Here is a 23,784-nt window from a genome sequence, read left to right as displayed (position 1 = left end):
TTTATTAAAAATAAAATGAAATAAATAGAGAGAATAATTGTTGATGAATAAAAAAAGATAAATAATTTTATAAAAAATAGATAAAAATAATTATTAATTTTAAAAAATTAATAAATAATAATATTGTAAAGGGTATATTTAGTATTATGAAATGTGGACACAAAAGAGAGAATCCTTTTTATATATTGTTATAGATTATATTATATTAATATTATATTATATAACTAACCCACACTTTTTAACCGAAAATGTAATAATAAAAATAGATTCAACTTTTTTTTTCTCCACACTTTAATAGGGTTTTGAGGTCTAGAATTGATCCAATGATTTAATATGTTTAAATTAAAGAAAAATTTTGGAATGGTTTGACTCGTTGATTGGATTTTGAATTTAAAATTAAAATGGGAACATCTAAAGAGTCCACTTGTAAATATGATTTAATTTTTTTTTTCAAATATTTAATAAAATTTTATCTTCATATATCCATGCCTTGAAATTATTTTTCTAAAACGAAACGTACAAGTTCAAAAACCCAGTTGAAAAAATAATAATGCAGATTTTCTAATCAAAAGTTTCAGTTCTTTTAAATATTTGGAACAATTTCATCAATTATTGTATCACAAAATTAATTTTATATAGAAATATGTAGTTAATATTAAGGATGAAGATGGTGTAGTTGTCTAGGTATCGGTTCAAAGAGAGTGTTGAATTTCGTAAATAGCTAAAGTACGTAACAACTCTTCAATTGACCAAGTTCAATGTTGTTAATCATTACTTAGACCTTTTTCTTCTGTGCTACAATCCAAAAAAAATCAAATCTGTTAAAGACCAAAAATAATGTTTATAGAGTACATTGATTTCATGTCCAAAAAAAGTACTTTGATTTTATCCTTAAATAACTCACTTAAGCTTTTTCTTTTAATTTTAAGGAAGAAGTTTCATCATTTCAAAAAATATTATAAAGTGGAGTCCAGGTTTTCTATTAATTTTTTTTATGCTATCCTCTTGGTATTTTAAATACTTTTTTGATATATATTAAAACGTTAAAATCAGTAGTAATCAGTGTATTATGGAGACACATAAAAAAATAACACAACAAAATCTAGTAAATAATCAAAATTCTATAAAGTGGTATGTAATTCAATTTTAATTTATTTTTAATTTGGTTTTAAGTTTGGATATACTAAACTTGTTGTTACACAATAATCCCTTAAATATATTAATTATTGTGTATAAAATAATGTTAAGAAAATTTATATTAATTGTGATCTATGTACTTAAAAACGTGGTTTTTAAATACCTTAATTGAGGCTCAATTATTGACTATGTAAAAAGGACAGAGACTTTACTTAAAAAATTATGCAATACCATCTCCAAGTTTTATTTATTAATATGAAAGAGTGGTCTTTTTCGTTCTACCATAAATTAATGCTAAATTAATACACGAGTGAGACGGAATTTTTATTGGGTAAAATGAAAAATAAATCAGAAATAAAAGTTGTTGGATAGTAAAATATGAAAAAAAGGTAGAATGATGATTAAAAAAATCATTGTTATTACTATTTATTAACATTATTTGTATTAATAATGTTTATTATTATTATTATTATTATTATTATTATTATTATTATTATTATTATTATTATTATCACTTCTTACTTTATTTTTTACAAACAAACATGTTATATAATTGATTATATAAGATTAACGTTAAAACAATTTAAACAATTTTAAAATTTAATTTTTACTTTTATTTCCTCTTCATCAAACAATATATTCTCACTGTATTTCTATTATTTATTTTTATCGTTTATTTTTACTATGTGCTTAAATTTACCACAATGAAGTTTGATAATTTTTTAATCATAAATGGTGCTGGTTATTTGTTTCTATCAACTTCACTTTCACAAATTTATTAAAAAACTTAAGAACGTGAGCATGTTGGTGACTCGGTCAACAAAGTCCACGATTTCAATCCCCCAACCTCCATTATTTGAATACAATAATTTTTATAATAATAAATGTTTTTTTAATTATTAAATAAATCTATAACTATATATAAAGGGGATTTCCTCTTTTGGTATTTCATAATTCCAACTTTATTCTTTACAATTTAATTATTTATTAAATTTTTTAAAATTAACAGTTACTTTTACAAGTTTTTATAAAACTATTTACTTATCTCTTTCTTCTTTTTTCTTCTACTATTCATAAATAGTTATTTTTCTCATATTTTCTCCATACATTTCACTTTATTTTTTATAAATATACTTTTGTTTTATTTATTAACTTAATATTACAATATCATCAATTATTAATATAATTCAAAAAATGCGTACACACAGACGCGATTTGTTTACACTAGTATTTATAAAAGAGTTAAAAGAATCGATAATACGTTATATTTTCATAAAAGAAAATCTTTATGTTTTAGGTCAAATAACACAAATTTATATTTATAAACTAATATTCTCTATCTATCACGATTCTTTTTAATTTATTGTTTAAAAATCAATCTTAATTACATTTCACATAAGAAGAATTGTAAATGAAATATATTTTTTCATTGCATGTTCTTTTAAGAGTTAAATATGTTTTAGTCAATGAACTTTAATCTAAAACTGAAATTCATTATTGTCCAAAACTTTGATAAATTTTGGTTTCTAAACTTTAGAAATAAATGAATATAGTTATTTTAATCCAATTACGTTAAATTTTGTTGATATTTTGAATATGCTTCATGTTAGTATTGGAGTTATTTATACGGTTTGACATATTCTTGGTTCAATATCAGATGGGAAATGTGTTTGACACCTAAAAAATAATTAACTTAATTAGGTTAAAAAAATTATATTCATCCATTTCTAAAGTATAGGAAAAAAATGTATCGAAATTTCAAAACAAATTTAACTATTCTTTTAATAGCTACTTTAGAATTTGCATTGTTATTGTAAATATCTTTAAATAATAAAATCAATTATTGTATTTGAAGTATTGTTGTGATTTGCATAATTGACACTTGTGTAGATTAGATAAATAAAATCAAAATCAAAATAAAAAGTGTTATTATTACTAAGATAATTGTTGAAAAAAATTGTTATATGTGGCATATATTATCTATAAATCCAAAGAAATTACTCGAGTTACGATGAAGATTATTAAAATTTTACGATCTAATTATCAACTATAATTTTATAAGTGTACAATCTAAATCATTAGAAAAACAAAAATAAACTTAAACTATTGTTGGACTCGACTATGAAGAATTATTATTCTACATTAGTATACTTGTGATTCACTTAAAAGTGTTGTTTTAATAACAATAAGCACACATCTACCTAAATTTGTATACAATTATTTAATTTAAAAATTTTCATTCACTCACACGTTTCTTCAGCGTTTACAAACTAGTGTTTGGATTTAGCGATTTACTCGTATTATTAATTAGCAAAGTAACATTGGATCCAACACGAAAGATCATTCATTGCATTAAAATTGGAAAAAGAAAGAAAGAGTTTATGCATGACATGAGGTGTTGAACGATGTCTGTCCAAACTCAGAATTATTTGACTGTAAATCTGGCAAACAAGTTTGTCCCGACAACATTTTTTAAGGAGGATTCACGTGGGACTTTCGAAAACTCTTAAATCATATCATGGGAGAAAGATAAAACACTCATTTTCCATGTTTCTTATAATTCACCTCTCTTCGTCAACTTCTTCGATCATAATAATTGAACTGCCACATTATAACCAAATAAAAAAATCATAAAAAAGACGAAACAGCCATGTATGAATTTCTCTCTGCTGTGTCTTTATCAGTACCTAATACAGATCGTAATCGTGCTTAATCAAATCTTAAGTTATGGAAAGTTTTATTTTTTAAGGAAGTTTTCACGAAAAAAAAAAGTCTCCTTTCATTTTCCTTTTTATCTGATGTAATGTTTGTTAACGAATTTGAAAAATGAAAATCAATGGATTTAGTGTTTTCTGTGCTATATCTTGTTATAGTCTATACTAGGAAAGTGTCACAAAAACTAAGTTCGTGTTTTGACAAAAAAATTATAACTTTAAGAAAATTAAATCATAATAAGATGAGAGTTATATATATTTTTATCTCTTAATTTTTAATAAAAATTAAAATTAGTTATTTTTTAAAATTTTAATCAAATTTAATCAATTAACTTAAAAAATGTGTGAACTGAGTTTTTATAATTAAATTATGTGAAATTAATTTAATGTTTCATATGTATTTTATAATCGTAGTTAAATTTATTTATCAATTTAACACAACTTCACTTAAATATGAACGATGAAACGTATATAAAACGTTCAATAAATTTTAAGAAAATATTAAAAATGATTAAATTTAAATATTTTAGTTATTTATAAAGATTGGATATTAAATAAATTATTATTATTTAGTCGATTTTCAACTAATATGGGCGGCAAAAATTCTTTTACAAAATAATAGGGAAATTGACAAAAGTTCTTCTAACAAACCAGTCATTTCTCACTTTCAATGACGTTCTCCTTCTTTTCTTCTTTAACTAATATTGTTTTTCTTGGAACCTACTTTTAACGACGGTTTTTTAAAATGTGGCATCTTTATATTTTGGTACTGATTTTGCATTAATAAATTCCAATTAAAATCTTAAAAAATATGTCTAACTAGAATTTAGATAACAACATTAACTTAAATAAGAAAATGTATGAAGATGAAAGTCATTTATATGAGATAAAAAATAATATAAAAATTTAAATTGTTTTTAAATTTTAAATAATCTTATTTACCTCAGAAGTTTCTGGATTTATTTTAAATATTTATGTTATAATTTATAAATATATTAGTCTCTAAAAAATCCATATTCACTCTATTATAAGCCTTAAGAATATTAACAAGAGAACAAATCGACAACCTAGACATAAAAGAGAACAACAATTGTTGTTGATTTATGTTTTGTTTTCAATTATATAATTGTTTTAATTCACTTTTTTTTCTTTTTATATTTGTTATTGAACATCTCATTCATGTTTTTATCCTAATCTTTTTTTTAATTTGGTATGATTTATTTTACATTATCGCATTCATCTATATTTTTTAAGTTATTTTTTTAAAAATATTTACCAGAATTTAAAAAGAAATCTTAAGTATTCACACCCCCTCTGCATAAATATAATCTGCTTTTGTTATACATAAATATTTTCTTTAAAATACCCAACAATATAACGAAAAGTTGTAAAGGACAATCTCATGAATTTATAAAATACCAACTTTAGGAGTTTAGATATAACAATGGGTGAGAATGACCAAGTCCTTATATTTGGATTTTTTTTCTTTTTGCACCCCTTCAATTTCTGGGCACTTCTATCCATTTTCCAAAATTGGGCCACAGAGGAATGTAATACTATCTCGTGCTTGCTATATTATATTTGATGAACACAAGACAACTGTCTGAAAAAGAATGTTTGAATATTTAGATTGAAAAATGATTCATGGACACACACAAAAATAAATATCAACATTTAATATATACATAAGAGATGATAAAAATGGTAAATTTATAGTTATATGATGTGATAAAAAGAGAAATAGAAAAAAAAAAGTGTATAATTGGTATAGATAAAATGAAGGTGTATGTTCATCATTACTTATTTAAATTAAAATATAGTTGTTTAGAAAGAAAGAATTTAAATTATTCTTTTGCCTTTTATTTTCAAATTCATTTTAGCCTTTTTATTTTATAAATAATATCAATTTAGTTCTTTTGAAATAGAGATAGTTGAGAACGTTTTTTTGTGTATCTTTTTAATTGGTTCAAAATGTGAACCTTATTCCTTGAATTCACTTTTATAAAAGCTATGAAACTCGATTGATGTTTAAAAAGACTATGATTATAACAAAGTTCACGGGAAAAGTAAATCCCACAAATTAAATGAATGTGATATTATATTTTTTAACTTTCAAGTATTCTTTAGATTTATTTTTCACGAGATTTTCATTAACAAAAGTTCAATCAAGTCTTTTGTAAATTGTCGTATAGTTTGATGATAAATTACGTTAAACACAAGTTAAAAATGTTAATGTTTATTAGTTAATAGTTTTCCTGCTAATTGGATGAAAAATCATAATTTTCTTACACTTTTAAAAATTTAAGAACCATATAAAATAAAACAAATGAATAATGAAACTTAAAGAATAACTAAGCGTGTAATTAAATTAAATTACACACAAAGAGATTAACGAATGCGTAATAGTTCTATTTACTTGTAATTTTAAACAAGTGGCATAAACAACTTATATGGTTAGCCACTAATGAAGACCAATATGACTTCAAAGAAATGAAGATATTCAAATTTACATTGCAACCAAGGAATGTATATGTAATAATGATAACGACAAAATGCCCCCACAACGTACATATATACCAGATACAAATTTTTCACGCCGTATGGTATTACAATATGACTTAACTACTACACAGCAACGAAGAAAAGCTAAATGAATCCGCACACTGCCATACACAGTTCAAAATTATTGCATACCAATAATTTAAAGAACCCTTATTAACTTACACTTTAAAAGGGATTGGCACAACAGTATCATCGCATGCTAATAAATGTAATCTAAGTTGATGAGGCAGCTTTGGAAGATGGATTGAAAGGAACCTGCTCAGCGCATGTAAGTAATTCATGGGGTCCGGCCTCTTCTCTACCAACTCCAAGAAGATCAAGATAGTACATGTAATGGGAAACGATATTGTTCATGGTGTCCACATCACCTTGACCACAAACACCATCCCCATAGAGAATGTTCATTGTAGTGCCAAAACCAGGAACGCGATTCTCCATAGTGTCATTCTTGGTAGGCTTCCAGTTGCCAACGAAGGCATCATGAGCAGAGGGTTGATACTTCTTTATTGGTGTCATCCATCTCCATATTGCAGCCTGGAAAGCAAGGGTTGCATTCTGCTCTATGTATTCTGGATGGCTTAGAAGATCCACCTTCAAAGCTTCTCCAACAGCACCATAGTTGTAGTTCCTGAATTCACCATGTCATTAAGTATAACCTCCACATTCAACAAGCACAGCGATGGTGATAAAACCTAATGAATCTTTTTCTTATTGACTATTTATATGTTTCAACTTTCAAATAAAAAAATGCTCCAATAAAATATAACCAGAACTGCCTTCATAAAATACAAGTAGCCTTAGATGCTGCTTAATTTGATGAGATGGCCAAATATCTACCTATTCAGACCAAACAGAACTCGTATATAAGAACAATAAAGGTAAGGAATCAGGCTTAAGATTGTATTGGTGTCACAGAAAAATCTGCACATGCAATATAACTGTTCATAATTTTCATTGATATCACTGATAATTTCAAAATTCATCTGCACAAACCCAGAAATACATCTCTCTGTATCTCCCAATTACTGATAATTACCGTTTTTTCTTTTTATTCACTCTTATCCTACTTCATCCCTTGTTGCATCAGGATCTTTCTTATTACTATAATCTTCAAACTTTGTAATGTAATGCCCAGGTCCTTTATAAATTCATGAGAATGCCCATTTAACTTCTATCTTTACTTTGTTATGATTTGAAGGAACTACAATTGCCTTAACCCTATAGTAGTTATCTGTTCATGAAATGTGTCATTTAGATTGCTAAAACAATTAGTTTCTTTGCTAAAGTGAGTTTGATGATCATGATCATTGATGTACTTTGGATGAATTAATTGGTGATAGCACCAGAGCCTAACTTAGTTGGTGATAGCACCAGAACCTAACTGCTATCCATGAACTACATTTTTTTCAGACAAGAGAGGAAACTATGAATTAACAAATAAATTTGCGGTGTGTGTTAACCCTTCAACAAGTGTGATTGATTTGATAAAGATTGCTCAGGGATATTGCAGAAACCTTTTAACAACACTGGTTACATTTGAGACAAATCACAATTTTCAGGAATGAGAAAGAAACTAAGCCTAGCTTAGGTACCTTTTGTTATCTCTTATGGATTAAAAGTAATTTAGTCAACAATGAAAAATAAAACGGGAATTCCAAAACCAGGAAAACATGCTTCGATTATCCGTACAGCTAAACAAACATACACATACCAGAAAATGGGAATAGCTCCACGTCCGTAGTACTCAGCACCGGGAGTACAGGGATATGTGAGTTTGAAATACTCATCACAGTATGACTGCATAGGACTCATTTCATGATTGTAACAAAGACCCCAAGCAAGAGGTCCTCCAGTAGCCACTCCATAACCACCTGGTACCAGTATTATAAGAGCAATCAACACCACACAGTTGTCCAATTAAAACAAATCTAAATCAATCACCTTACTACGTGCAACTCTCAAAACGCAAACAATGAATCCAAATCAGATGTCTCCGACTTATCATCTCTCACCAGACATCTCTCTACCTCAAAACGTGGTTCAACACATCAGACACCATATGTCAATCACAAATCAAATCATCTACAGACAATACGTGCCAAACCAACTAAAGATCCAATTCCCTTCCCCGCATTCAATTTTCCACAGATTCACACATTCAACAACTCAACCGTTGGACAGAGACAACATATGTTTTAATTCAATAAACCAGACTCAAAGCACACATTCAAAATCTGATTGGCCCATTGTTCATCCGGGAATTACAAATGTTATAACTGAGTGAATGCATGAAAAAATTGACACCCCCGACTCCAGTTCCAAAGAAACCAAGGTTACCGCATAGTGATAAAATCACACACAATAAGAAATCCAAATCATTCAAAGTTTCAAACACCACCCACAAACATCGCACAATCTCAAAATTGCTAGCTCGACCTAATTATTTCTATCCCACACTCGCACCTTCAACAACTCAACCGTCAAAGAAAAATCAGACAGAGACAAGATCAGATCACTCATGTTCATTTCGACAAATCAAACTTAAAAACCACATTCAAAATCAGAGAAGCCCAATCGTCATTCAACACTTACAAATGCGAAAACGGCGAGAATGCGTGAAAATTTGACTGCACTGACTCAGTTCCAGACAAATCAGGCTTTACAGCACAGCAATAAAACCAGACCACACAGAAACAAATCAAAACCATCCAAAGTCTCAACTCAAGCACAACAGCACACACAGATCTCACAATCTCAAAACCGCAAGCCCAGCCTAAACAAAAATTTTCACACTCCAAACCAGACACACACAATCCACAAACAAAATTCACAAAATGTGGATGGTAGAAAACTCACAAGAGGTCTTGCTGCCGACATGTCCGAGGAAAGCGGCAATCTCCATCATCTGCATGGTCTTGTTGCCGGTGGTGCCGAAACCTTGAGGCTCGAAGAGCGCGGCAGCGGCGATGAATGAGTGGTAGTCCCAGAATCCGACAGCGTGCGCCACCGGAGTGTTCCGCTTGGAGAACAGATTCTCGAACTGGTAGGTCTGGAAATAGTCGGTTATAGTGAGGTTACAACAGTAAATTGACCACCCCTTGCATTCCCACCCTTTGTCGCAGTACTTCTTCCCGCGCTTGTATTTCACCAGCGTCTTCACGTCTGAGTTCTCCTGCGCCTCCACACGCGCCGCCGCCACCGCGAGTACCACCAACGCGATTGCCAAAACAGCGTTTCGCTTCGCCCTCTCCATTTCTCTCTCTCTCTCTCTCTCTCTCTCTCTCTCTCTTCACGTACAGAGAAGAAGGAGAATCGACCAAATAATAATAACACTACGAGTTTTTCTGGTAAAAGGTCCTTCTCCTATGGCGTTATGCGTGCTTACTCTGTGTGAGATTATAGATCGAACACTTTAGAGGAATCGACGGTGGATAATGCGTTGGTGGGACACGAAGTGTTCGATGTTTAAGTGATAACAGACTGGCTTTGAGGCAAAGAACCTCATTTCTCCACCGACACCCAAGCAGCGCACGTGAAATGTCCTTCTTGCCCTTCGTTGCACCATTACTTGGTTAGTTGGTAAGTCTATTTTTTTAGCCTCGTTCTCGCGGGTCTTTTCTAAGCATAAATTATAATAATTAAAAAAATTTATTACAAATTCACAGCCAAGTATTTGCCATTAATTTATTTTATTAACACTTTTTTGTGATAAATTTTCCATTTAAAAATTAAATTTATTTTAAAATTGAAACTCACTAATTTGAAAATAGAAGGTTTTAAGTGTGGAAATATAGAGAGAAGAGAGGTGTCGGTGATGGTAAATGAACAAAGAGAAGGACATAACATAACTAACGACAACCGACACAACCTTAATAACAAATTATCTTCTGATAATTATGCTTAATAGTACACTCTAAATTATAAAAACTCTTATATAGAATATAAACTTAACTAAGATGAGAAGAGCTTAACATTGTTTTACATTTTTGATAAATTATTTCAAAAGAAAATTATTTGGGTTTGGATTTTGCATGTTTAATCATTTACATTTTTCCTTCATTATTAACAGTAACATGTTTTTAGATCTTTTACTAAACTATTGATTTTTTGTTTTATTTACATGTAAAGTATATGGTACTCTTAAACACGAAATTAAATTGCTACATGTTTAATGTTTAAGTGAGAATAATGTAAAATTATAATTTTGGAAAAAAAAAAACAGGTGTGGCAATGGGTTGAATTTGAACGTTATGTTGCAATTAATCTAAAAGTTATAATTTTGTTATATCAGTATATAATTATCTCAACATCTAACTATTGGTTTACATTATTCACTTAAATACCTTTTTTGTTCTCATTTTCGTAGTATTTGTTGCGGATGATCTTCATTTTGACAGAATGTTTAAAATGGTCCTCATTGTTACAAACTGTTTAAAATGGTCTTCATTCTCGCAATTCGTGTTTTATTTGGTCATTTTTTTTGACTTAGTAACGAAGCACTTTACAGGTGGCATGTTTGTATCACGCTGCATTGAGGTGTGTTACACGTAACACACTCCAATGCAACGTAATACAAACAATGTCACATGTACAATGCTCCGTTACTGAATTAAATGGTGTCACAGAAAATGACCAAATAAAACACGAATTGCGAGAATGAGGATCATTTTAAACTGTCGGTAAGAATGAGGATCATTTTAAATATTCTGTCAAAATGAGGACCATCCGCAACAAACGCTACGAAAATGAGAATGAAAAAGGTATTTAAGCCTACATTATTATATAACATAATTAATTCATTGATCCTACTTTTGTTTAACATCAAATCATGTATTATCAAGTGATATAATTATTGTAGTTGAATACATGATTTTAATTTCTCAAATATTAAATATACACTTGTGCTAAGGATGATTGTATCACTCATAATTATTTTAAGAATACTATATTTTAATTATTGTCGTCATATAATAATACTACTATCTATGTCTTTTCAACCTCTTATGATTACAAAATTTTGCGTATAATTTATATTCTATTAAATGTTTTTAATATAAATTATTCTAATCATACAATATCAACTTTTTATTCTTATAACTTAAGAATTTATATATTTAAGACTCATTATCTTAAATTTAAGACTCTTTCATGTTTCAATGTGATTTCTTAAATTAAAAACTTTAAAAGTATAACTTATACGGTGAACATGAGACATAAATAAATATATAAACCAACATAAGAACAGTTAAGTTACTAGAAAACCAATGGCTGAAGGATCCAAATTTTTTTCTACAAAGTCAATCTCATTGAGCTTTCTGTTTGTTTCTTTTAATTAATAAAGAAATTACAGAAAGAAAGAAAAGAACTCAACTTTAAAATTGAATACTTCAATATTAAAAAAAAAATGTAATGAAGCTTGGGCAATCTCAAGAACTGAACAAAACAAACAGTGAAAGACACAAGCATTCATGAATTTTCAATCTGTGCATGTATAAACTCCTAGGTACATAGTCATCAATCATCACCATTAATCTACAATTAGAAACATTCCCACAACTGTTTTAACCACATTTTGAGGAATTAGTAGCATCATCATCAATGAGAGAACACTGAGCTTGGGTAGCCATGGCCAATTCAAATTGCTTGAATGAAATTGGAGACAGAGACAACAATTCAGGTGCTTTAAGATTGTCCCAACCCTTTACATTATTTGTAATGGTTGACCCATCAATTCCAATATGTGTCACATGCTTCACATCTGTTGGAAACCCAATCTCCATCTCAGCTTCCATTTCCTCCACATTCTCTCTGTAAACTACATTAAGTGAAGAAAATATTCAACAACACAAAGATGCTGTTAAATACTATTATGATGTATATATTTTGTTGGAAGTCTCACATCGACTATTAGAAATAAGACAATTTTATAGTATATGAGTGAGGTGCAAACCTTATTTGACAAGCCGGTTTTGGTGGGATTGAGTTAGACTTAAAGTGCACTTCTTACATAATATCAGAGTTATTTTTAAAAAAAAAAAAACCTATCCTAACAAGATTTCTTTGACATCATCCATTGATTTCTAGTCTCACACACCAGACGTATATACTTCGACATGAGGGGACGTGTTGAAAGTCCGACATCAAAATCATTTCCAATTGTACAATTGGAAACACATATTCAAAACATAATCATGTACGAAACAAAGACGTATAAATTGAGATCGAAATTTGATGTAGTTATTGATCAAGAGTTGATGAACTCACAAAATAATTGAGACAAATTCTTGAAGCCCTTGATTATTCTGTGTATGCCAGCAGCTACATTAGGTTTTGGTAGAGCCAGAAACCCAGAAAGCTTCCCTCTCTTCATATTGGCTCTCACTATTGATCTATCATGTCCTTCTTGCACAACGAATAATCACTCAAGAACAACAGCAACAAAAAGAAAAAAAAAATTAACAGAGAGAGATAGTGAGATGCAGAGAGAAGAAACTACTTGAACCAACAGTGGCTTTTGAATCTTCTTTTGGTCCATTGGGTGCACCCAATTCCACACTCGAATGGGAAGCACAGCTGAAAGAGCAAGGAACAACAATTCTCTCCATGCGTTTTCTCATCTCTCCCAAAACCAAAAGTGTGTACCAACAACTTCTTATTATGCTCCAAACCTTAACCTAGATAGCTATGAATGCCTAGAATGTGGCTATATTTAGGTTCCTGTTTGTCTTTATGAGCAAGTAAGAATGATTTACGTGGGGAAAGAAATTATTTTGAATCCAAGTTTGGTATGTGATATATAAATGATAATGGAGTGGGTGTGTGTGTGTTAGAGTAATAGAGTGGGTAGTTGGTTAAACTGTGCAACTCAACCTGCTTTAGGAATTTGCACCAAAATTAATAATAATTAGTTCTAAAACTAACTTTTGTTCTTCTACAAGCTCCCAAATAATCATCATAATCACCATATTCCAAAGTGGGCTCCTCCTAACTAGCATCACTTGTGTACTAAGGCATTCTTTTGCAGATTTTTCACATCTTTGCATCATCATCATCGTCATCATCATCATCAACCCTTTGTTCCCTTCACTTTATTTCCTTTATAAGTGTCTCATTTTGAAATCATATGCTAACTTAATCAGACTCTATCATTCACCTTACTTAACTTGTGTATATCAACATCATAGAGTGAATCACAAGGGAGCTCTGCAAGTAATGTTCATGCACGTGCCCTCCATTCTTTTTTCTTTCTTAAATTAAACACAATTAACCTTTTTTTGCTTCGTTGGGTGGTGTGGTCAAAGACGATTTCCAGTAATGAGTTTGGAGTACTGTTTTTTTTTTTTCTGTGGGGGTTGAAAGTTTCAATGATGTTGTTACATGTGTTTTTTTTTGTGTGTGAAAATATGATAAGAGAACTTCAGAATGTTGATGTGTTTTTGTGAAGTGAAGCGTTTTTAGGGAATCTTAATCAGAAAACAAAATTTTCACTGATGTGTGCATTGAAAGGTAAGATAAATTACTTGGAAAAAAGTTACCATCATCACAAGGCACAAAGTACTGGAAGTGTTTTCAAATGCATGGTGTGAAGCAAGAGCCAAGTCTCCAAGTAAACCTAATTATTCCAATGGCATTAACAACTATTGTAAAAAAAAAATTGAGTCCAATCAGTGGAGGAATAATAAGTTGATGAAATAGAGTTAGTTGGATTAATAGAATATAAGTTTAAATATATCTTTTATTTTGACTTGGATTAAGTCACTGCCACATGACTTGGTTTTGAGTCCAGATTTTTTACTGGTTTTGAGTTTAATCAGTGTATTATGAAGATACAGTAGAGAAACAACATAACAAAACTTAGTAGAGAATTTAAATTCCTTGGTTTTATGGTATGTCAAGCCAACAAGTTGGTCTTATGTCTAATTAGTTGTTTTATTGAAATATTATGAATAAATTATATGATCACATAATTATATGAATTTTTTTTTTTTGTTTTATACTACTTGAATTGGTTGACAAACATTTTTTAAAATATTTTAGTCATTAAAAAAAATTAACTTTTGTATTTGTATACTTATCCAACACAATGTCACCTAGGATTTAATACGAACTTAAAGCAAGGTTCATATTATAAGTAACTAAGAAGTGTTGTCAAATTGCTTATGTTTTTAGTTTTCATGAGTGTGTGTTTCTTATATTGAATGTGCTACATTTGGTTGGTTTTGTCTTTTATTTAGTTACATTGTAATGTGTCTATCGTTTTTCTCAATAAGGTGAATGTGTTTTTTGTTTATTTAATAATTCACATGAAAACACACACATTTGTATATATTTTTTTCATGTTTTGATGTTTGTTTATTTAGACCAAAAAATGTTTCACACATTCTTTTCTTTTTTTTTTGTCCTTTGTTTATCGTCAAAGTTTGAGTATTAGAACTTTGCTGGTAACAAATGATAATGATATCTTATAGTGTAATGTAATGTTATTATTTTTAAGAATGTTTTACAAATAATAAAGTGTTGTTTATAGTTTTACATTTTTTTATTGTAATTGTTTACGACTTAAAAAGTAATATAATTATTATAACTAAATACTAACTTAAATTTTTGATGTTCTAAACACATATTGTTGATCTTGAATAATTATTTTTTATTTTTAAGAGTTAGGGTCTAAGAATATCTCTATTTCAATGGTTTTAAAAGCATGGGATTTTGTTTTACCTTAATTGAATTTCATGTGTCATACCATTTCAAGATAACCTTGTAAGCTTTGTTACAATTATGAGATTTATAAATAACATACTTTTATAATTTTTCATTTGCAATTCATTTTTTTATAACTTAAAAAATTAATTTAATTATTATAATTACTTTTTTTAATTATTAAGAGTAAAAATGTTATATAATACTGAAGACTTAAAGTTAATACTCACTTAAGTTTAATATAATGAATAAAGCACATCCATTTAAATGCTCTCGCAAAAATAAATTATTTAATTTTAGTACCGTTGTTGTCTCATATATCAATGTATTAGTACAAAACTTATGTGTTAAATTTAAAATTTAAGATACAGCCCTTAATATTATCCATGTTTTTATCTGTTTGTTCAATCGATTTTTTTTTTTTTAAATGCTTTTTAAGATGACATAAAGAACAATTCGATTCATACCAAATTTATTTTCTTCATTTTCAAGTGATCATTTCTTCAATAATTAAGTTGCATGTAACCAGTCAAATGATTAAAATAAAGTTAATTACGAATTATGCCCTGTCTAATAAAAAATTATAATGTCATAATAATATTTAAAAAAAATATTATTATAATATTTAAATCCAAAGCTTTGTAGAAATTATTTAAATATTTTTACCTTTTAACTTTATGTTCTTCATTTAATTTTATGAAAATACTCTACTATTTTAACCCACCAATTCCGTATAAAGAACTAGTAATATATTTCAATAAATTTCAGTCATCAATGAAAATCTTTACGCCTTGTTCCAATGTTTCAAATATGAGAATTTGAACCCTCAATTAAATTATGAAAAATATTTTACTAATAAAAGAATAAAATATAAACGTTCTTAAAAGACTGGTTTAAGTAATAAAATATCATTCTATTATAATAATGATGACACGTAGATATTTCATTCAAATTAATATTGACGGAATCATTTTAATATTAAAAAAATAAATGAGGATTTTTTTTGTTTGATACCCAGAAAAATAAAATAAAATATTGTCAATAAAAAATTAACTAAAAAAAGTAATGAATTTTAACAATATTTACGACAGAAAAATAATAATAATATGGACCTAAACGAAACTTGGAGTAAAGTCAAAGGTAAGATTACGAAGATTTTATCGACAAGTTAATATATAAAAAAATTATAAGAAATTAAAATAATCTATAATAAAATATAAAGAGATATATTTTTTTTGTATTTTATTATTTTAATTTTAATTTTAATTATTATTTTAAAAATTAATTATTTTATTAATAATTTACTTTTAACTATTATTTATAAAAAATGTCTTAACAGTTTCTTTAAAATTTATTTTTGTATATATATTTTATTTTTCTAATTTTATATTTAACAATTATTTTAAAATTTAATTAAAATTAATTATATAATTTTTATTAATTTTAATTCAAATTTTTATAAAAAATAAAAAATAGAACGCATCTGTGTTTCGCTAATTACCAAGAAAGACGTTATTATATACAAAGTTTCAAATTATTTTATTCAAACAAATAACAAAAATCTTCCTTTTATTCTTGTTTAAGCTCGATCATTATTCTAAAATTATGATTGGAATGCTAGGATTTATTTATATCTACTTGAAAAGTTTTATATGTGTAGAATATCCAAGAAAGATAATATATAAGGCAAGGAATTAGAAAAGAAGAATAGAATGTGTACATAATGACAAATAAAACAAAAGCATTATAGAGACCATATCTTAAAATGTATTAATTCTGATAACATAAATTTTTTTAAATGAGATATATCTTATTCTGTATAACTAAAGCAAAAAAAAATTATAATCTGGAATCAACTTTTTAATAAAAATATTCAGATTATCTTTTGATATAATGCCAAAACTAAATATAAATTCGCTTAATCATATTACGTTACCTATTAATTTAACATTAAATGGTTAATTAAGTGAACAATTATTGATTTGATATCAAAATGAATAAGGAATATGCCAAAAACATTAAATAATTACCTAAAAGGATAGAAAATATTAATTTGATAATAAAACATATATTATATATTTGAATAAGAAAATAGTAAACCAGGAAGTTATATTCATTCACACACACAACTAAGATTTTCTACAGTTGTCGGAAGTGTATTTGATTAAAACTTCTCCATAAGTAATATTCAAAGGGAAATCAGAAAAATTAACATATATATGAGTCAATATTAGTATCAGTATCAGTTTCAGTTTCAGTTTCAGTCTCACACCATTAATACAATCTAAATCATAATGCATCAAATGCACACGTTGTGCAGCACATCATCTTTTCTCATCAATACATATGAAATGGCAAGTTTATGGTTTTTGATCTGTTCAATGATTTCATTCCTTTAATGGCTTCTTGAATTAAATCTTAAGACTTTAATTACTTTCCATTGTTATTCAGTCCTTCCCTTTAATGCAGAAAAGGAAAATTAATATTCATTAATGATTTTTTGAAGCCAAAAGTTACGTTCTTTCCTTTCTTTCCTTTTTTTTTTTTTTTTTCTTTCCATATTAGCATTCATTCCTACATAAACTTTGCATTTCATAATCCCTCAGAAAAAAAAAATGTTCTTTCACTGAATGTCAAAAAGGCCAAACACAGAACATGGACAAGCCTAAGTTCTTTGATAACCTACGGTTTGTGTTTCTAATATCCTTTATGTTCTGTTTCTCATTGCTTCTGTTGGATTATTATGTGTCTGTCTGTGATCGTGGCATGGAGTTTTTAATTTTCCACATGAATGGTACACACCATGCTCAGAGGCACACCATGATGGCTGAACCTTCAAATTCTTCTTCCACTTTTAACGAAACTGGCGATTGTACTGAGAAAAGAATCCATGCAAATCAAAACGATGTATCTGCAATTCCTGCAGCACAAGGTGAAGTTCATAAGAGAAGCAATGTTGGAGTTGTTGCAAATCCTGTATCAAGAAATTTGGATTCTTGTTCAGGCAAATATATCTATGTTCATGATCTTGGTAGCAGGTTCAATGAGGATTTAGTGAAGGGTTGTCACTCTCTGATGAGGTGGTTTGATATGTGCCCTTACATGAACAACTTAGGCCTTGGACCTAAGGTTACTGAGAAATCAAAGGAGAAGGTTCTGCTGAAGGAAAACTGGTATGCAACTAACCAATTCTCACTTGAAGTTATTTTTCATAACACAATGAAGCACTACAAGTGCTTAACCAAGGATTCTTCTCTGGCTTCTGCTATATATGTGCCATATTATGCTGGGCTTGATGTTGGTCAGTACCTTTGGGGTGGATTCAATGTTTCAACAAGAGATGCTTCACCAAAAGAACTTGTGAAGTGGCTGGCACAACAACCAGAATGGAAGAGAATGTGGGGTAGGGATCATTTCATAGTTGGAGGGAGAATTAGCTGGGACTTCAGGAGAGTAACAGATAGCAATGATGATTGGGGCAACAAACTAATGCTTTTGCCAGAAGCAAAAAACATGTCAATTCTGCTAATAGAATCTGCTGGTTCAAAGGAAAATGAGTTTCCTATCCCATATCCAACTTACTTTCACCCCACCAAGGAGAGGGAGATTTTTCAGTGGCAGAAGAAAATGAGAAATGTGAAAAGGCCTTACTTGTTTTCTTTTGTAGGTGCTCCAAGGCCTGATTCTAATTCATTGTCATCCTCCATCAGAAATGAGATAATCAAACAATGTCAATCCTCTAGGAGTTGCAGATTTCTGAATTGTCATGATAGTCATCATCATAACAACTGCAATGATCCTGTGCAAGTCACAAAGGTGTTTCAAAGCTCAGTTTTCTGTATCCAGCCTCCGGGGGATTCATTCACCAGAAGATCAACTTTTGACTCTATTCTAGCTGGTTGCATTCCTGTTTTCTTTGATCCAAACTCAGCATATAACCAATATTTCTGGCATTTACCCAAAAATGCTTCTAGCTACTCTGTATATATACCAGTAACAGATGTCACACAGAAGAGGGTAATCATCAATGAGAGATTGTCTAGAGTTCCAAGACGTCAAGTGTTGGCTATGAAAAAGGAGATCATAAGGCTTATTCCAAGAATAATATATCGTTATCCAAGTTCTAGATTAGAGACTGTTGAAGATGCATTTGATATAGCAGTTAAGGGAATTCTTGGGAGAATAGAAGCCATAAAAAGGGACACTACAAAAGTCAATGATTCCAGTTCCTAGTGTGTGGCATTCTTCCACATGGATTTTGAAGCACTATTTTGAATCAGAACTTGGGAAGAAGGTGTTGCAGGCAGAAGATGTTGCTATTTAGCCTCATTTTTTATTTTTTTTCACTTTGATTTTGAGAATAGATATATCCTCTTTGTACAATATTTCACAGCTATTCATTCATTTTTAACGCGAAGGTTTGATCTTAACTCTAATAATACGGTCATGTTCTGGGTACTATACTGTTGTGAGTATGTGTGTGTATAGATTTTACGGTTGACAAAAAAACCTTGTTAGTTATCTGTATAGATTTTACTGTTGTTAAGAATTTCAGAACATTTATTTATATAAACTCATTTCCGCTGAACTTGTACACAAGTGAAGCAATATGGAATCATACGACAGAGTTCATTCAAACCACTTGAAAATACACCAGCTGCTGCTAGAAACTAGAAGAGTTCGAAAGAGATAAAATTATTTAAGCAGCAAATGCACAAGGTACTCAATAGTACAAGCATTAAGTAATGCAGTGATTATGCAGTTTTCCAAGAAGAAAGTGGTGGAGTATGACCAGTCTTCCATGTATTTGCCCCTTCCATGTATCTACCACCCTTGATATCTTCAGCAGCAAAGGACTCAAGTTCTGCTATTTCTTCTGGTGTTAGTTTCACAGACAGAGCCCCAAGGTTATCATTAAAGTTCTCAATTTTTGTTGTTCCAGGTATTGGACACACGTCGTTTCCTTGGTGATGAACCCAGGCCAGCGCAAGTTGAGATGTAGTACATCCCTTTTTTGTAGCCAGTTCCTTAACCTTCTCAAATATGATGTTATTATGCTCTACATTTCCAGGTTTGAATCTGGGCAAAAACTGCAATAGAAGATTATGTTGGGAATAGTCAAAAAATCTCACGTAAAATAAAACAGAAAAAGTTAATCACTATATAAAAAATTAAAGATTCATAACATCATTTTCTTAAAGTTTTGGATTAAAAGTGGTGTCAAATATTTTATAAGTGATATCTAAAACCGCGATCTTTCAATAACTACGACCTCTGTATGAAATATATAAACCCATCTACAAGTAATTCACAAACCTTCCGGGAATCATCCGGTGCCAAATTCTCAAGCAACTTTGTTCCTGATGAAAAGAATCCTCGCCCAAGAGGACTATATGCAACAATTCCGATGCCAAGTTCCCTGAGAAGTAAAAGTTGAGTCAGAAAGAGAACTGTTTGATATAATGTATATTATTAATTCATACCTGCAAGTTGGAACTATTTCTTCTTCAACATCTCTTGACCATAGCGACCACTCCAACTGCACTGCTGTTATCGGATGAACTGCATGTGCTCTTCTGATGGTTGAAGCTGAAGCCTCAGACAGACCAATATATTTTACCTTTCCCTCCTCAACAAGTTTCTTAAGCTCCCCAACCTTACAATGCAAAAACTTGAAGTCATCATAGGTTGTCCTTATACATATGTGAACAAATGGTTATATTATATCTCATGTCAAACACCAGTTTCATGATGTCAAAATACATAGGAGAGTTTAAAATTTCCTACAAGCATGTTATTAATATGTCACACCCAAAGAAAAGATAAATAGAACGAAGCACAGAGAGAGGGTGAAACCGTGACTTCAATAGGAACACGAGTATCAACTCGATGTTGGTAATAGAGATCAATGCAATCGACCTCAAGTCTCTTCAAGCTGTCCTCACAAGCAGACCTCACATATTCTGGATCACCACGTATCTCCTTTTTCCCTTCTGGTGTGACTCTGATTGCAAACTTGGTAGCCAATTCAACCTTATCTCTCCACCCTTCCTTCAGAGCCTGCAATAATCAAACACATAATATGCACACATCATTTTATCATATCATTTCATAGCAACAACAATAAGAGAGAAAAACGGTAACATTGCTTATCAAACAGCTTAAAGAATGAACCTTTCCTAACAGGACTTCGTTGGTGTAAGGGCCGTAGATGTCAGCACTGTCAAGAAAAGTTACACCACTTTGAACAGCATGGTGAATAAGAGCAATCATATCAGGTTCTGGCTTAGCAGGACCATAGTTCGAAGACATTCCCATGCACCCCAGTCCCTGCACAGACACCTCCAACCCTTGAGAACCCAGCTTCATTCTACCCACTCTCGCCATCACTCTGATGATGATGCTCTCACCGATTCTTCTTCCTCTACCGCAACACTATAACTCCACTGTTTCTGCTTGCTTTGAAGAACTTGAATTGGTTTTAACTATGGCGGAGTCCCTTATATGACCATTCCAGAAAGATTAAATTATTCTACGGACCCTACAAAAGGTTGTGCTTCATGCACTTGTCTCATCCACTGTCCTTCTCGTAGGTCTAAGTAAATGTGTGGTCCAGGACATTACATTATTTCAAACATGTACTTTGAAGCTTCATTATTAATTTGGGTTTTACATTAAAGTCTATAATTTGTTTGTTTTTAATTTTCTTTTCTCTTCGCTTAATTTAGTTTCTATTGAAGAAAAAAATATATTTCTTTTACATTAAGTCCTTTTAAAAAAAGTATTGTTTAAATATTTTAAAGTTAGTAGGAAAAGTATTTTGGATATTTGTCTTAATAAAAATAAAAATATGTGATTGCTCCTTCAAGTTTCAGTGAAATTTTGAATTAGTTTCTTTTCGAAATTTTAAATCAATTTAATCTTTCATCTTTAGACATGCGTGAATTTAGTTTTTTTAACCAAATTTTAGTTTATGTGACGTTTCAAGCGCATTTCATGTTAATATTTAAAATGTTTACACCTTTTGACATATTTTCTCTTTAATATTAGCTCAAATATTATCGTAAATCGTGTTTGAAATGTCAGATAAACTTAATAAAATTTGGTTAAAAATATTAAATTTACACATTTTTAAAAATAAATGACTAAATTGGTCTAAAATTTCAAAGACAAACTAATTCTAAATTTTAAGGGGACAAAAATATATTTAACCCTTAAATTTTTGTATTATTTGAGATGAGAGAAAACGTATCGAAGTTGTTTTAGTAAAACACATATGCACAAAAAACACGTGACCCTTTGAAATAATGAACACCTCAAAAGGTTTTACAACTCAAACAGTTTTCTCATTTTGAAATTTGTTGAAAGTAGAGTCCCGACAAAATGTTATTATTAGGCATTGATGTTATCTATATGTTGTGATGCTAATGGAATGGAATAATAAAAAGAACAAATAAAGTAACTTTTGTGAAAAGCACAATGTCCTTGATGTTACACAGAAATTGTGTTTCATGCACTCTTCACATAGATAAGATAAGTTTGGAATTGAATTACATTTCAATATTTCCTCTCGAATCAGTTTTTAATATGAAAAATTTAACTTATCTCTCAAAATTTTGAAATTCTCTCCTTTTGCCGACTTAATAAAAACATTTACAACTTCTCATTTACTTTATTTATTATATGGTGGACTTTATTTTCAATATGTTTATTCCTATCACGATTATAAAGTTCTTTGATAAGTTTATTACATGTTTGTTAATAAACATCTTTATTTTTATATTATGCTTTTTGGGTGGATTAAATATTGTTTGAATTCAAGCGATTTGTGCAAATACCTCTTTAATATCAATTACAAGTTTTTGAAATGGCCTCTTCAAATCCTAATAGTATCACCTTCTCTATTTACTCTTAATAGGTGCATCAAGGTTTTCAAAACAATATTTCCTTATGTCACATATATAGCGAACATCTTGTAGTCATATATACCAACAATTTTTTTTCTTTGACTTTGCTTGGTGGTGGTCACCATAAATTAATATAACTTATTTTAAGACATCCTCCTCTTCTCAAGCCATTTGGACTTCATCTTTTATTGAATTTGGTTGCCTATAATACTTGGCAATAGGACCCATTTTTTATATAATTATAACATTTCACATTTTTAATAATAAAATCATGTCCTTTTTTATTGAAAGTTGTTTTTACATACCTAAATACACCTGAATGAATAAGCATGATCAATGTAGTTTTTTACTTTGATTAATCTTGGATCATCACTCAATCAATCATATTTTAACCATAATTTTAACTTCGTCAATATTTGTCATGTGGGTTGACCTAGCCAACATAGTGTTAGTCCATCTGTCATGTAGTCGTCAATGTATATTATGTATCGAGTACGTCTAGGTTTGGTGGCCAGTACATAGTACACTAGCCAACTGCCTTTCTATTATATTCAACTTCTTTGCATCTTTTATATTCACTTTTTGCCTTCATTTTCTTTGTTCTTATATTTCTTATTAAAATATTTATTTGGAATAGTTTGTATACATAGAGTTTGCTAACCTTTTCGTTCTTCTCCATGTGGTAAACCTCTCTTTGAGCGACACCGAAGAACCCTTTCTTGAAGACAATTTTCATTTCCAAAAGTCGATTTAATTCATCATTA

The 23,784-nt window shown here is 29.6% G+C and overlaps 4 protein-coding genes across 5 annotated transcripts; 1 reads left to right on the top strand and 3 right to left on the bottom strand.

Annotated features, from left to right (window-relative positions):
* Positions 1-6,328: 6,328 nt before the first annotated feature.
* On the bottom strand, positions 6,329-9,849 carry LOC114186268 (chitinase-like protein 1). Its single transcript, XM_028074326.1, has 3 exons — positions 9,270-9,849; positions 8,125-8,284; positions 6,329-7,041 (listed from the first exon to the last, which is right to left on the bottom strand). Exons 1-3 carry the CDS (start codon positions 9,664-9,666, stop codon positions 6,627-6,629), a joined length of 972 nt encoding a protein of 323 aa, XP_027930127.1. The 5' UTR covers positions 9,667-9,849; the 3' UTR covers positions 6,329-6,626.
* A 2,014-nt stretch (positions 9,850-11,863) lies between these two features.
* LOC114186269 (CRIB domain-containing protein RIC4-like) lies at positions 11,864-13,202 on the bottom strand. Of its 2 annotated transcripts, none has more exons than XM_028074327.1 (3): positions 12,910-13,202; positions 12,678-12,815; positions 11,864-12,228 (listed from the first exon to the last, which is right to left on the bottom strand). In XM_028074327.1, the coding sequence occupies exons 1-3, from the start codon at positions 13,028-13,030 to the stop codon at positions 11,975-11,977; spliced, it is 513 nt and encodes a 170-aa protein (XP_027930128.1). In that variant the 5' UTR covers positions 13,031-13,202; the 3' UTR covers positions 11,864-11,974. The 2 variants fall into 2 exon arrangements, with proteins under 2 accessions (XP_027930128.1, XP_027930129.1); XM_028074328.1 differs by having other exon boundaries at positions 12,678-12,812; positions 12,910-13,199.
* Positions 13,203-17,625: 4,423 nt separating this feature from the next.
* LOC114186263 (probable xyloglucan galactosyltransferase GT12) lies at positions 17,626-19,559 on the top strand. The gene has a single exon (XM_028074320.1). The coding sequence runs from the start codon at positions 17,769-17,771 to the stop codon at positions 19,344-19,346; it is 1,578 nt and encodes a 525-aa protein (XP_027930121.1). The 5' UTR covers positions 17,626-17,768; the 3' UTR covers positions 19,347-19,559.
* Positions 19,560-19,662: 103 nt separating this feature from the next.
* Positions 19,663-21,647, bottom strand: LOC114186267 (probable aldo-keto reductase 2). Its single transcript, XM_028074325.1, has 5 exons — positions 21,288-21,647; positions 20,970-21,173; positions 20,597-20,769; positions 20,430-20,532; positions 19,663-20,203 (listed from the first exon to the last, which is right to left on the bottom strand). Exons 1-5 carry the CDS (start codon positions 21,498-21,500, stop codon positions 19,868-19,870), a joined length of 1,029 nt encoding a protein of 342 aa, XP_027930126.1. The 5' UTR covers positions 21,501-21,647; the 3' UTR covers positions 19,663-19,867.
* Between the last annotated feature and the right edge of the window lie 2,137 nt (positions 21,648-23,784).

Source organism: Vigna unguiculata, chromosome 5 (assembly GCF_004118075.2).
Source record: "Vigna unguiculata cultivar IT97K-499-35 chromosome 5, ASM411807v1, whole genome shotgun sequence".
Classification (NCBI taxonomy): domain Eukaryota; kingdom Viridiplantae; phylum Streptophyta; class Magnoliopsida; order Fabales; family Fabaceae; genus Vigna; species Vigna unguiculata.
The sequence above is the reverse complement of the archived record's forward strand: the minus strand, read 5'-3'. Positions and strand labels throughout refer to the sequence as shown.

Coding starts and splice junctions, on each gene's coding strand:
- LOC114186268 (XM_028074326.1), bottom strand. CDS start 9,666: ATGGAGAGGGCGAAGCGAAACGCTGTTTTGGCAATCGCGTTGGTGGTA. Junction 8,285..9,269: donor TGTCGGCAGCAAGACCTCTT/GTGAGTTTTCTA, acceptor TACTGGTACCAG/GTGGTTATGGAGTGGCTACT. Junction 7,042..8,124: donor GGAGCTATTCCCATTTTCTG/GTATGTGTATGT, acceptor TGGTGAATTCAG/GAACTACAACTATGGTGCTG.
- LOC114186269 (XM_028074327.1), bottom strand. CDS start 13,030: ATGAGAAAACGCATGGAGAGAATTGTTGTTCCTTGCTCTTTCAGCTGT. Junction 12,816..12,909: donor AAAAGCCACTGTTGGTTCAA/GTAGTTTCTTCT, acceptor TCGTTGTGCAAG/AAGGACATGATAGATCAATA. Junction 12,229..12,677: donor GAATTTGTCTCAATTATTTT/GTGAGTTCATCA, acceptor CACTTAATGTAG/TTTACAGAGAGAATGTGGAG.
- LOC114186263 (XM_028074320.1), top strand. CDS start 17,769: ATGGACAAGCCTAAGTTCTTTGATAACCTACGGTTTGTGTTTCTAATA.
- LOC114186267 (XM_028074325.1), bottom strand. CDS start 21,500: ATGGCGAGAGTGGGTAGAATGAAGCTGGGTTCTCAAGGGTTGGAGGTG. Junction 21,174..21,287: donor ACGAAGTCCTGTTAGGAAAG/GTTCATTCTTTA, acceptor TGATTATTGCAG/GCTCTGAAGGAAGGGTGGAG. Junction 20,770..20,969: donor GTGTTCCTATTGAAGTCACG/GTTTCACCCTCT, acceptor TTGCATTGTAAG/GTTGGGGAGCTTAAGAAACT.